The sequence below is a fragment of the Athene noctua genome, chromosome Z, assembly GCF_965140245.1.
Source record: "Athene noctua chromosome Z, bAthNoc1.hap1.1, whole genome shotgun sequence".
NCBI classification, from domain to species: Eukaryota; Metazoa; Chordata; class Aves; order Strigiformes; family Strigidae; genus Athene; species Athene noctua.
This window is the reverse complement of record NC_134077.1, coordinates 63,656,501-63,668,795: the sequence shown is the minus strand read 5'-3', so window position 1 is coordinate 63,668,795 and position 12,295 is coordinate 63,656,501. Positions and strand designations below refer to the sequence as shown.

At 38.5% G+C, this 12,295-nt stretch overlaps 1 protein-coding gene across 4 annotated transcripts in view; it reads left to right on the top strand.

Annotated features, from left to right (window-relative positions):
* ADAMTSL1 (ADAMTS like 1) overlaps positions 1-12,295 on the top strand; it is a 503,340-nt gene that overhangs the window by 345,165 nt on the left and 145,880 nt on the right. For all 4 annotated transcript variants that reach the window (XM_074931327.1, XM_074931329.1, XM_074931328.1 and 1 more), the window contains one exon: positions 7,072-7,198. In XM_074931327.1, the coding sequence (XP_074787428.1) occupies positions 7,072-7,198 (127 nt within the window). The remainder of the gene's footprint in view (positions 1-7,071; positions 7,199-12,295) is intronic.

The following is a 12,295-nucleotide window of genomic DNA, read 5'->3' as shown; positions in this document are numbered from 1 at the left end:
CTGTCATCCCAAGTGTCTTCTTACAGAGCCTGCATGCGCTCCTCTTACACACTGAGCAGCAGGTTGGAATACCGTATCAACAAAGCAGTTTCAGCAGTAGCTTGGGGACATGCAGTCTTTCTCAAGTATTCGAACCGTGGATGAAGTCAGTTCCTTGATAGCACAGATTATGTGACTGCCTGAAGCACCAGAATATCTGTGCTGGCACTGTTAATAGCAAAGCCCTGTAGCTGAATTGATTCAGACAACAGAGGACTGCCTTCTGTCAACAAAAGAAGCCTGTCTGAGAGAAGGAAGCTTACACACCCAACAGAAGGTAGGTCTGAGTGGCAATATCAAGCATGTCATGAAGTCACCAGAGCTGACAAAGAATCACAGTCAAACGTAATGTGTCACAAGTGCCAGTGAAATGCTTTTACCGTTTAGTGCTTCGTAGTCTAGGAGAAGAAAATGGCTCTAGCAGGCAGACTGTGTCGAATTTACTTTTGGTTTCTCAAGCATGTTGTTCTGAGGAAGCTGAAGGAGAGCTGCCTTGATGAATTTTGTCTTATAATGGCCTTTGCAATCATCTCCTGTTGTACTATTTCATCTTCTACAAAACCTGGCAAATCTTTCCCCTGGAAATGCTAAATAAGCTATCTATCCAGACAATATTTGCAATTCTTCTGGAGAAAATCAGGCATTTCAGTAATGACCTGCTCTAGAGCACTGACTAAAATGTTAAGGATTTTTGTTCTCCTCCATCAATAAGAGCACAAACATGCAATAATAAAGTAGAAACTCATTCTTACTCTGGCAGAATATGAACATGTGAACCCAAATCCAGCCAAAAATGAAGAAAAGTGTGAATAAAATGGGTAAGTGAATATGAATAATCACAAAGGCCTCTTTTCTTTCTCTTGTCATCTGTTTATAAACCCTTGGAACTTAATTCTGATTAAATGTTGCTTCTTATAGAATGGCAGCCTCTGGATTTCTGTATGATCAAAAAATGAATTAGATATGGCTTTGTTTCCACATCTGTTGACTCTGCTATTTTGGCCCACACAATAAATTGGGTGGTTATATATGACTGAACCTGAAAAATTCAATCTTTTTTTTTATGTGGGAAGATTACTTCTAATGAAATTTGCATATAAGGATAGGAGTTGCCTTTTTCCCACATCCAAAATTTTAATGCTTCTCTAAATCCTCATTTAGAAGTTGTAACTTTTAAATAGGTTTAATTGCTTCTTTTTAAATCAAGGGTGGTTTCAGAATGAGGTTACATTTATTCTTTCCCTGAGGGAAACCTGACAAATAGGAATTTTTCTTGAGTTCCTTCTGCTGCTGGGTGTTAGCTATTTGCTTCTAGAGCTTTGGCTGAGCCACTGATTCTCAATATATTATGTCTGCTGTGCTGGTCAGAGTTTAAAAGTACTAATTCCAAAGAACCGTGGCTGGCTGGGAATGCTGGACATATGGGGCAGATACCAAGGAGGATCTGCAAAACAATTCCAGCAGATCAGTGGTAGAGAAGGCAACAAGCAACAGCAAATCACTGAGCTAGCCAGCCGTATGCTTAATGTGTTAGAAGGTGGTTCTCAGTCACTTCGGTGGTTGTATTTAACAATTTGGCTACTGATCAGTGACTGTCTTAACAGCTGCAAGTTGTGTTTGGATCAAGTGCCAAACAAATACATTTATTGCTCATGTCACTGGACCTGCTGTTACCAGCACAGTTACAAATTGCCTTGCCATTGTAAAAAATCATATTATGGTTTTCAGTTAATAGTTGCTGACTGTGATGTGCTTGCACCTATATTCCTTGGGACATAGGAGGATCCTGCCTGCTGCTTGGTGCTACACAAGACTGCCTGTCACAGTATGATGTTGTCAGGCTGTGCCAGAAAAATGCTGAGGCTGCAAACTGTCTTTATAAGGTGTTAGTGAACTTGAAGGGCAGGTATCACTTTGGCAGGGGTTGTGAGTCCCTGTATCAGAGACACCAGTCAAGTTCCAGTTTGTTGTGCAACCTAAAGCTTGTTTCTCCACAGTAATTTTAAGAGTACAACAGCTCTTCATCCTGACTGTAAAACAGGATTTTGTACCCAGTTGAAACAGTGGCTCTTATCCAAAACTTTCTTCCCCTGAGCGGTGACAATCAACACAAGTCCCAGATTGAGCGCCACATTAGTATCCATCTGAAGGGCAACTTTGTTTTTCTCGGATTCTCAGAAATCCTTGTGTTTGAACTGCAGACATGCCCTTTGAAAAACAGAGATTTATTTATAATTGGCTAGATTTGCGAGCTTGCTTTATTACATTATTTCCTTCCCAGAATTTCTTAATACTGAATAGAAATTATTATGAAAACTTCTTAGTTCAGGGCATTTCCAGGCTAGCAGGGCTGAACTTGTCATTGCTGGTCCAGTTTTATTTCTGGAAAAATCTGCTAAACTGAGCCAGAGTTCAAGTCCACAAGGGGAACACATACACGCATAACATTTGTGCACGCACTCAGTGAGTTAGTTCCAACTCCTGTTGTGGGACTTTCAGCGTGATGCCTTTAAACTATACATGAGCAGTTGCTCTGCTAACTTGATGGCTATCTTTTTGCTTGCAATGTCCCGTAAAATTATTTTGCGAATATGTCTTTGAGTCGGGAATATCCCTGTTTTTCTGATTTTCCAACTCACTGGCTGTCAGTGGAATAAAAGTGGGAGTGGGGGGGAGAATCAAACTCAGCGTGAAGTATGGGACTTCAGCCTAAAATATAATATGGAATCTTTACCTCTGAGCAGAACTGTGGTATCTTATGCCAGAAAACAATGCAGGATCGGCCAACTAGGGATTAGCTGTTATTATTCTGGCTTTTTTTTTGCTAACTTTTTTATGCTAAACCCATAAGAAGAATAAAAAAATCATCTCACTTTAGAGGTGGTAAAGAACTGAGCAGGGAGTTGGTACTCATCTGTGATTTCCCCACTCTGGTAGTGCATGGCTGATGTCTTCCATATACTGAGAGACTTCCAGAGCTCTGAATGAACTGTCTTTACTGCTGTAAGGGCATTTAACCACAATAGCAACGAGCTTCATAGGAACACCTTAATAAATATGCAAGAGCTTCATCCAAAGCCTTTTGAACAATCTGCAGTTCAAGCCTCTGACCACACTTCAGCAATTTGAAACTCAAAGGGTTTCAGTGTGGAAAGTCTGTGCTTCATTACCCTGCTTTAAGGGAAGGAAGCTTAACATGTAATAGAAATGAGTATTAAAACTGCTTACTTCAGAACATTTCCAGGCATAATTTGTTGCAGTAATCCATTTTTGTTCCTGGTGGGGGCTTCCTTCCTAGCCCTTTATGGACTGAAAAAGACTCATCTCCCTAAACCTCCCAGGATATATTAAGATCAGGATTAGAATGCACTGGAAGAGGAAGTTTCCATCCCACAGAAACTTCAGATTTTTAATATTGGTTCTAGTTTCAAACCAAGATAAGGAGTTGGCATTTCAGAGCTTTTCAGAGAGTGAAATATTCCCCAAGCTTCTGATTCAAGAATGTCAGTATTTTCTTTCAAACTGTGTCCATTACACCATTTCTCTGAGCTGTAGATTAATGATACAATATCCCTAGTCACTCCTTTGACTACGAAACTTATCAAGCAGTATCTTCTGTGGTGCTTATTTTCATGATGAGCCCTCAACCATTCCTAGTCAGATGAATATGCCCGTAGGTCAGTGTCTCAGCAGGCTTTTCTAGCTCTACAGCCTAAGTTAATCTACTTTTCCTGGTAGCTGGGTCTCTGCTGTTGTGTTGCACCTTTGGCACCCCTGGTAACAGCCACTCCAAAACCTTCCCTCTGTGTTCTGTTCATGTTACAGGTGGATGCTGAAAGAAACTTCTCCCTTCCTGTTCTTTGCTAACTGCAGATTTCTGGGGGGATGGTGCCATATTTTCACCCATACTTTCATCTTTTGCAGTGAGTTCTCTGCAGCCTGGATGCAGAATGAAAATAATATTATGGAAATGACATATTTTCATTTCAGCTCAGATAAAACTATGTTTCTTCTGTTCATAGAGGCAAAAGTTATTATTCTCATGAACTGTGTATTTTTTCAGGAGCACTTTAATATTTCCTTGCCTAATCTTTTGCTTTCATAAGAGTCCAACTTATACAAAGCTTGCACGTAAAAGCTGCTAAAAAATGAGAGATCTGGAGTAGTGTTTTTCATTTTAAAGCATCGGTGACTCCATTGCAAACACTACCATACTTTTTACTGAATGTAATTACCTGCAAAAGATGGAAGAAGGATTTCCCAGACAGTGAAGGGGGAAAAAAAAAAAAAAAAGAAAAAAGCAGTGAACTTGGGAACATTTTTTATTTCAGGCATTAGTTAATCACTTAATGAAAATTTCATACCTATTCCCAGTGCTCTGGATATCTATTAAGATGGATAATCTAATAGTGTAAAGCAAAAAGCTGCAGAAACCTTGGGGAGAAATAGAAAATTTATTTAATTTCATCAAAATTTCTAATAGCATAACATTATCTGAGACACTACCAAGTACAGGAAGATTAATAACACATTTTGTACATACCACAAAAGTTTTGGTGTTCACAAGAGGTCTCCATTTTATTCATACTTCCATTTAAAGTCCAGCATTTCAGCAAAAGAGTTATTTTTAATCTATACACTGAAAATGGCTGTTGTCTCAAGAGCAACAAACTTCAATATAACTTCCTTTCACACCTGAGATTTTCCTGGCAATTTCCTCTACAAGTTGCAACCTAGCTCCAAATTGCTCAATTTATAAATTAACTTTAATCAGAGTACAGCCCATGGCAACAGGCAAGCTGATGATTCATGAAGTTAAAAAGGCTTTAAAGTAGTAGAGGCTGATTTTGAAATTGATTGCCTCATACTTGGATGTAACATTCACCCCTTTTAAAATCCAAGCAGTTCACATGTTCTTTTCAAAATAGGCAAAGACATGCAGATTTGGATACCACTCTGAACTGAACTGTTGAGTGAACAAAAAATATGTTATGAGCAGATATGAAGGGGAATTCTGACCTTTCCTCCGATATCTGGATTCCTCAGCAGGACCCTTCTCACTGTGGGTGCTATTGAGCTGTAATGCACGTGAAGGAAATTAATCTGATTTGCAGCATTATATCATACAGTTTTGAGATGATGCAAGTGCTTTTTTTCAGATCTTTTCTAAACAGAGACATTCGCGAAAGTTAAAGCAAGCTAGTCTGTGTATATCAAAGGTGGTTTATATCCTGTAGGGATATTCTTATTCAGAAAAAAATAAACCTAAATGTTACATGGTATCACTGATATAATTTATATATCTGTATTTAGAAAGTGTACGGAGCAGTCACAGTCAAGGTAATCTTAACATGCTTCAGCTATCTAACCATTATTTGTCAGGGTGTTTCTAATGTGATAAAATGTCTCTTGCAGTCTCAGTATGGCTAGATTATCAGGGAAATTTATAATTGTTTCATGACTCTTACTCCATTAGCCCTCATTAATTCCCCTGGAGACATCATAATATAATGCAGAAGCATAGGAGACTGGCCTGGTTCTGACCCAGCAGAAGTGGGTAAAGTCAAAGAAATTTGATGATAGCTTTCATCAAGCCTGAATTTAAACCTATAATGATTTAAATTAAATTAATTATACAATCAATATGTCAGATAATCAAGGAAACCACTTTTGTGCCACTAGTAAAATAATAATGTTAGAAAGGGGAATTGAATTGCTAAAAGTAAATACTGGATATTAATCAAAGCCTACATTTTCACAGACAAGTGAATAAAAAGTGTCAAGTCCAGAAGTACATCTCACCCTAGCTGAGATCTGCAAATCTGTACATGTAGATTTGTACAAGTAGGGAATATTAGTCTGTAATGTTTAAATAGGCAAGTTACACATGCAGCTTTTATGAGCTTGATGATGTGTCCTATTTGCTCTTACCAGTTTCTAGGACTCAGCTCTGATTTAACTGAAACTCACAGACACAGGAAAATTTAAAGCTGAAATAAACACTTTATTTAAAATTCCTTGTGTTTATATATACAGTTTCTGTTTGACTGAGTCTTAGCACAACCTCTTTAGAAGTAGAATTTATACACAAATATATTTTCACTGCTTACTTTGCATGCCAGAATGCTAGAAGGCCTTTCATTTTCTCATATGTACAAAGGTAATTATAACATTGTATGGACTTGCTTAATTTCTTGGATTTCAATTATTTATGTGCAAAAATTCTTAACTTGGATGCAGAATTCAAAGTCAAACAAAAAGCCCACACTAGCACTGTGCTAAATAGGTTTATATTCTATTTATTTAATTAAAATGTATTTAATTATAAATTTTTATTTGATTCTCCTGGGAACTATAGTTTTTTACAACCTGAGAAACCTAGTTTATCTATTCAAGTTTTAAAATTTTGAACAAATTCCATATAAGCATAAAATGAGTTTCAGAGCAGTTAATTGCATTTCTTACTCTCAGTTCTTTTTGTTTTAGCCATTCCCTCCTTCTTCATCCAATCTTTAACAATGTCTGAACACAGGCATTCATAGTGCGGAATGAGATTATTGTCAAACATAATTAAAACCACATGGTTTTCCCAACTGCATAGCAGGTAAAATTTCACTGAGATCTCAGCCACGTTACTATTTATCTGTGCTACTCTTCACTTTTATCTGTCTGCTTCTTATCTGTCTTCTTATCTATTTCAGGCATTTTTCTTTGTGAAACTCTCAGAAGTGTAATTTCTGATAGGACTTGACCAAGAAATGTTCACAATGCCCTAAAAAAAAACCCCTCCAACAATACTCTTTTCTTTCTCTGGACTGCAAAAGCCATTGAGTACTAACCTGCTTGCTATCTCATGTCTGATTTCAGTTCAGACTCCCAGCCAGATTTGCTCAGCCTCCTTCATTGCTAAGGTACTTTATGGCCCTCTAGAGATGCTGAGAGAAAAATTTGGCTGTAATCAATTGCAGAGATGGATTGAGCAGTCCGTCAGTAGGTGCTCACGTTGAAGTGCACATCTTTCTTTCTTGCCAGATCGTTGGCTGTGACCGCCAGCTGGGAAGCACTGTCAAGGAAGATAACTGTGGGGTCTGCAATGGCGATGGGTCCACCTGCCGGATGGTTCGAGGCCAGTATAAGTCCCAGCTCTCAGCAAATAAATGTAAGCTGTCCCTTCTGGTAAAGTGCCATCTTCCCCTCAGTTAATTACGTGTTTCTTGCAAGCTAGGTTTTACCACACTCTTTCTTAGGTAGTTGAATGATCTGACTGCAGCCACAGTTTCTTCCCTCTTGGGTTAAATGAGGGCTTCTCAGATTACAGGCCTGATTGTGGGGGTGGACAGAGGATTGTAGAAAGGTATCAGCAGTATATTCCCCATCTCAGCTAGCTAGTTGCTTGACAGGAGTGGGAGAATGAGAAGAGCTGGCTCTACCCACATTGCTCTGGCTGTATTAGCTGGCTAGACATGGGACTCAGTCCATGATGCTCTGAACAGAGTAGTTTATGCTACTCTACAGCAAAGAGGAACCCTGGTGGTATGGTGGTGCCAACCTGCCACAGTGCTTCCTCCCAGACCTACGCCCATAGTATGTCTGCTTGCATGCTGAGCATGGTGACTCAGTCCTAGGGTGGGCTGAGTTGCCTAAGGCATCAGGAGGTGCCTATGTAGATGGGTATGGACAGACACGGGCTTTCAAACACATCATCTGAGCCAGCTTCAACTCAGAGTGGTAAAGTAGTGTTAGTGTGCCACAGTGACAGAATTAGCTTATGCTAGACCCCAGGCAGGCTTTTCAGCCTGGTTACAGCACCATAGATGAAGCCATAAAAGTTGTGGGATGAAAAATAGAGCACGTCTAGTGAGTTCGAAGAAAGGGTAATAAGGTAGATGTACTTTCACGCCCACGTAGACACACCTAAGGAGCCATATGTGCCAGACTTCTAACATGCCCCCAGCCTTCATGAGTGGCATTAGAGTTTAATCAGACCACGTCTACCATTCTGAAGCACTTTTTCCAGTGCTGAACACCACATGACCTAAAAGATTCAAATGGCAGTGGAATAACTGCTGAAGACTGTGTGTGCGTACACTTGTGGATTGCTGTGTAGATAACGTTCATTTTCTGTGATGAGCAGTGAGAGGTGCTTTTCATAAAATCTTGTCTCTGTCAGAGAATAACTGCTTGGGTATGGAGCATAGCACACAGAGCAGTAGTTAGCATAGTGCAACTTTAAAAAGGAAGGGAAGGAAGGAAGGAAGGAAGGAAGGAAGGAAGGAAGGAAGGAAGGAAGGAAGGAAGGAAGGAAGGAAGGAAGGAAGGAAGGAAGGAAGGAAGGAAGGAAGGAAGGAAGGAAGGAAGGAAGGAAGGAAGGAAGGAAGGAAGGAAGGAAGGAAGGAAGGAAGGAAGGAAGGAAGGAAGGAAGGAAGGAAGGAAGGAAGGAAGGAAGGAAGGAAGGAAGGAAGGAAGGAAAAAGACAAAGGAAGAAAATTAGAGACAGACTATTTTGTACAAAGGAAGGATATGAATAATAATAATCCTCAGAATAGTTCCATTTCTGAGGGAACTGGAAAGAAATAATTCACAAAGATTTAGGAGTGGAATTTCACCTCATTATTACACACATTGAATAAACAGATTCAGAAATCCCCAGGCTGCTTGAGACATGATAGTATTTGTGAACTTTTTTAGCAAATGTCTTTTCCTCTAGGAATAATTCATTGTTTTTCAGTTACTTTGTGATAAAAAGGTGCTCCTCTCTTTTCTACTGAGGATAAAGGTGCTGATATATTATGCACAGTACTAAAATGTTAATAAAACATTAACAAAAGTCCCTACTCCCAGTGGTTTGCCATTAAATATTAAGTATGCTTCAGGTAGAAGAGCAGATGACAGAGAACAGTCTTAGAGTGAGACAAATGTGAAAAAAATATTAGAGAATGGGTTGTTCAGACACATTTGCATGCAAATAATTGTTACACAGAACTGAAGTTGATAATCAGATTTTGTATGCACACCCCTGCTGTAGACATACATGATGTTATGTAACACTGTATGAATTTCAAATATATCAAAACTAAGTGCTCCTTTAAATCGTTTTTTTTACAATTGGAAAGGCACACTTAACAGATCTCCTTCCCATGTGTGAATTAATATGAATTCTTTTTGAGGTTTTCTTCCAAATGGTTTATGTACATGCTGTGAAAATTTGAGATTAAAAATGCTGAAAAACTTTTTAAAATCTACTCTGTGTTTATTTCCTGCATCTATCCTTAGCGCTGTTTAAATGCCTGTCACTTTGGCACTTTGTCTGTTTCAGCATCTTACTTATTTGTCACTGTAAACATATCTGCATAAGCATATCGGGGATCAGGGCCTGATTTATTTGCTGGAATGATTGGATTACATTCAGCTAGTCAATAGCAATTCAAAGTTATGTCTATACAATAATCCTTGTTTCTCAAGAATAATGTTTATTTTGTCCATGGCATGAACAAGGCATTAAAAGCCTATGTGAGCCATACTGCCATGCAACATAAGAAGAATCAGAAAGTGCAACAGTGACTAGATATCAGCAGAGGTGTTCTGTGGGCTCCCTTAGGATTTTTATTTGTCTAACAGAGCACAGCATTCAATTTCAAGGACTGTGCTAGGGTAATTGGAGAGTGACCTTCATTCCCACACTGTCCTAACACTTTCTGAAGTTGTTTATATCTCAAACCCACCCCAGACACAGTCTTGAGCTTATCATATTGAATTCATTGTGTCTTGGTGCTCATATCCAGTTCCCTTTTCCATGCTGTCTGTATCATGCAAAAGCATAGAAGAAGGATAGTGCTAGAAAGAAATTCATAGAGCTTTTAAACACTTAGCACTTGCTACAAGGAATAGCTTCCTTGGTATTTATATGGGTAGTGTACATCTCCCAGTGGCCTCAGAAACAGAAGCATATCAGGGCATGAGGCAACATGACATTCAATTCATGTGCTGTGTGTATATTCATGCGCCTGTGTGTATACTCTTGTTTATATTTAAAAAAAAACAAAGAAAAACAAACACCAAAAAACAAAACCAACAAACCAAAACATACAGACAGCTACAAAAGACTTTGTTCATTCCAGAAATATTCTTTTCTCTTAGCCCTAAACTTTGGGGGTTCAACCTTTCAAACTCTGCAGAAAGGGAATGTTGTGTTTTTTTAAAACATCTCCTTTTGGAAGGAGTACATGTATCTTCCTATGGAGATGAGCTGTATTTAAGCAGGCTTCTTTGAATTCACCAAGGAGCTAGCGAGTTGATCCCATAAGTGGTGGGTGAATTCTGCTGAAATCATTATGTTTAGAGAAGATATTACGTTTTCTCTGAAAAAGGATTGACATCTACTAGTGAAGTAGATTACTCTTAAAAGAGGATTGTAGAACTGCTATGCTGAAGCAGAATAGATACTTATTTGATTACTCTTATCATGGTTGTCAAAAATACGTGCAGTTCCATGTTTCCATTGAATATCAATAGTAATGGACAAAAAGTGACAACTCAATCTTTCATCATGAGAACCTGCAAACCAGTTGGAGAAAATCCAAATTCAGAATCCAAAAGCAGAAGAAACTGTTTTCTCGCAGGAATCTGATGAATGTGGCTGACATACAACCTTTGTCTAAATCCTTGCACTTTCTTCACAGCCCTGGGCCACTGTCCTCAGTTATCTGGGACTCTGCCTTGCCTCCCTATGCATCTTCTCTGGAGGAAACCAGTCTGCTGCGAACACACTTCGCACCTTTTCTTCAGTGTTCCACACAATTGCTCCACAATCTGCATCTGTCTTTAGTGTTGGAGGGAGCTATGACTAAATATTACCATGCTTACTTTCACATGTCTTTTCACAGGAAATGTCTTGTTCTTATCACTGTTAAACTCAGGAAATTATCCTTCTGTCCCCACTGCTTCTACTTTGTGAATGCAGGAAGCACTGTGATAAGCATAAATCCCACAGAGCTTTGCATTTCACATAATGTGTGTAGAATTTCAGATGGAGAGCAACAACAAGATCAGGTGAAATATGGTCCTAGCTATACCCTAGAGCAGAAGACACATGCTAGGAATACATGGTACAGAAGGATCTTTAAACTGTCTGATTTTTCTGACATGTCAGTGAACTGTTAACTCTCTAAAACAGAGTTTATAACTGAGAGAGTCAAATATAATAATGACATGAGACTCTCTTTAAATAATACTTGCAAAAAAATTAATATTTTTTTAAAATTGAAGTTAATGTTTTCCCAGCCTCATTCCAATAAACGTGATGTATATATATACAACAACATGGTATGTCATACTTACAGATTTTGTTCCCTCAAATGGATAAAAAGTATTTATCCTAACGGGAATCTTGAATATAAGTGACAGAATGGTACCGATAAAATCAGCATTAGAATATCAGTATTTAGTGAATTTTGTAACACTTGAATATTTTTTTCAGACAGAAAATTTGAATTCTGTGTAGAAATAAAAGATATCTATCTTTGCTAATTAATGTGGTATCAGAGATGTGTATGAGCAGAATGTTTGTTGAATAGAGTTTAACCCCAGTGTTACAGAAGCCTTAGGAGACTGACATTTCTGGATAGGTTGGGGAAGCATGTCAGAACAGATTTTGAAAACTGAGACAAGGTTCAGAAGAGTCTGGGCATATGAAGAGTCTGGGCATATGAAGAGGCTTTATCTCCATGCAACTCTTGTGACACTCAGAGCTTTATCAGACTGCCGACATTTGCCCCCTCACTTCTGGGATATAAAGAGACTACAAAGTACGGATAATTCATCCCACAAAGCTCTTCAATATAAGAGTATCAGAAATTCCTGTGATGCATGACCGAATTTAAAATTTAAAAGAGTTCTAGTTGACATTTTGAGATGTTATAATTTTGGATGAATTAATGTGTTGTTTAAAAGAAGACCCTGTTCTTGTAGTTTTCCCTCTTTCTGTTGCCTCTCTTCATCTTTTGACATAAAATGACAACATTACTGTTTTGCTGATAACTGAGAATCCTGTTTTAGCTAAGATGGAACAGTTTTCCCAGTTTGGTCTGGTCAGAAACTTAAGGCTTCAGCTCACTGGTTTGGAAGAAAGATAATATGCTTTTATTGTCTGAGTTAGCCTTACTTGACAAAGCAACATGTTGCTTTGAGAGCAGAGTTTCTAGTTCTTGCTATCAGGCACTACATGACACAGATGTGAGCAGTTCCAATGAGCAGATAG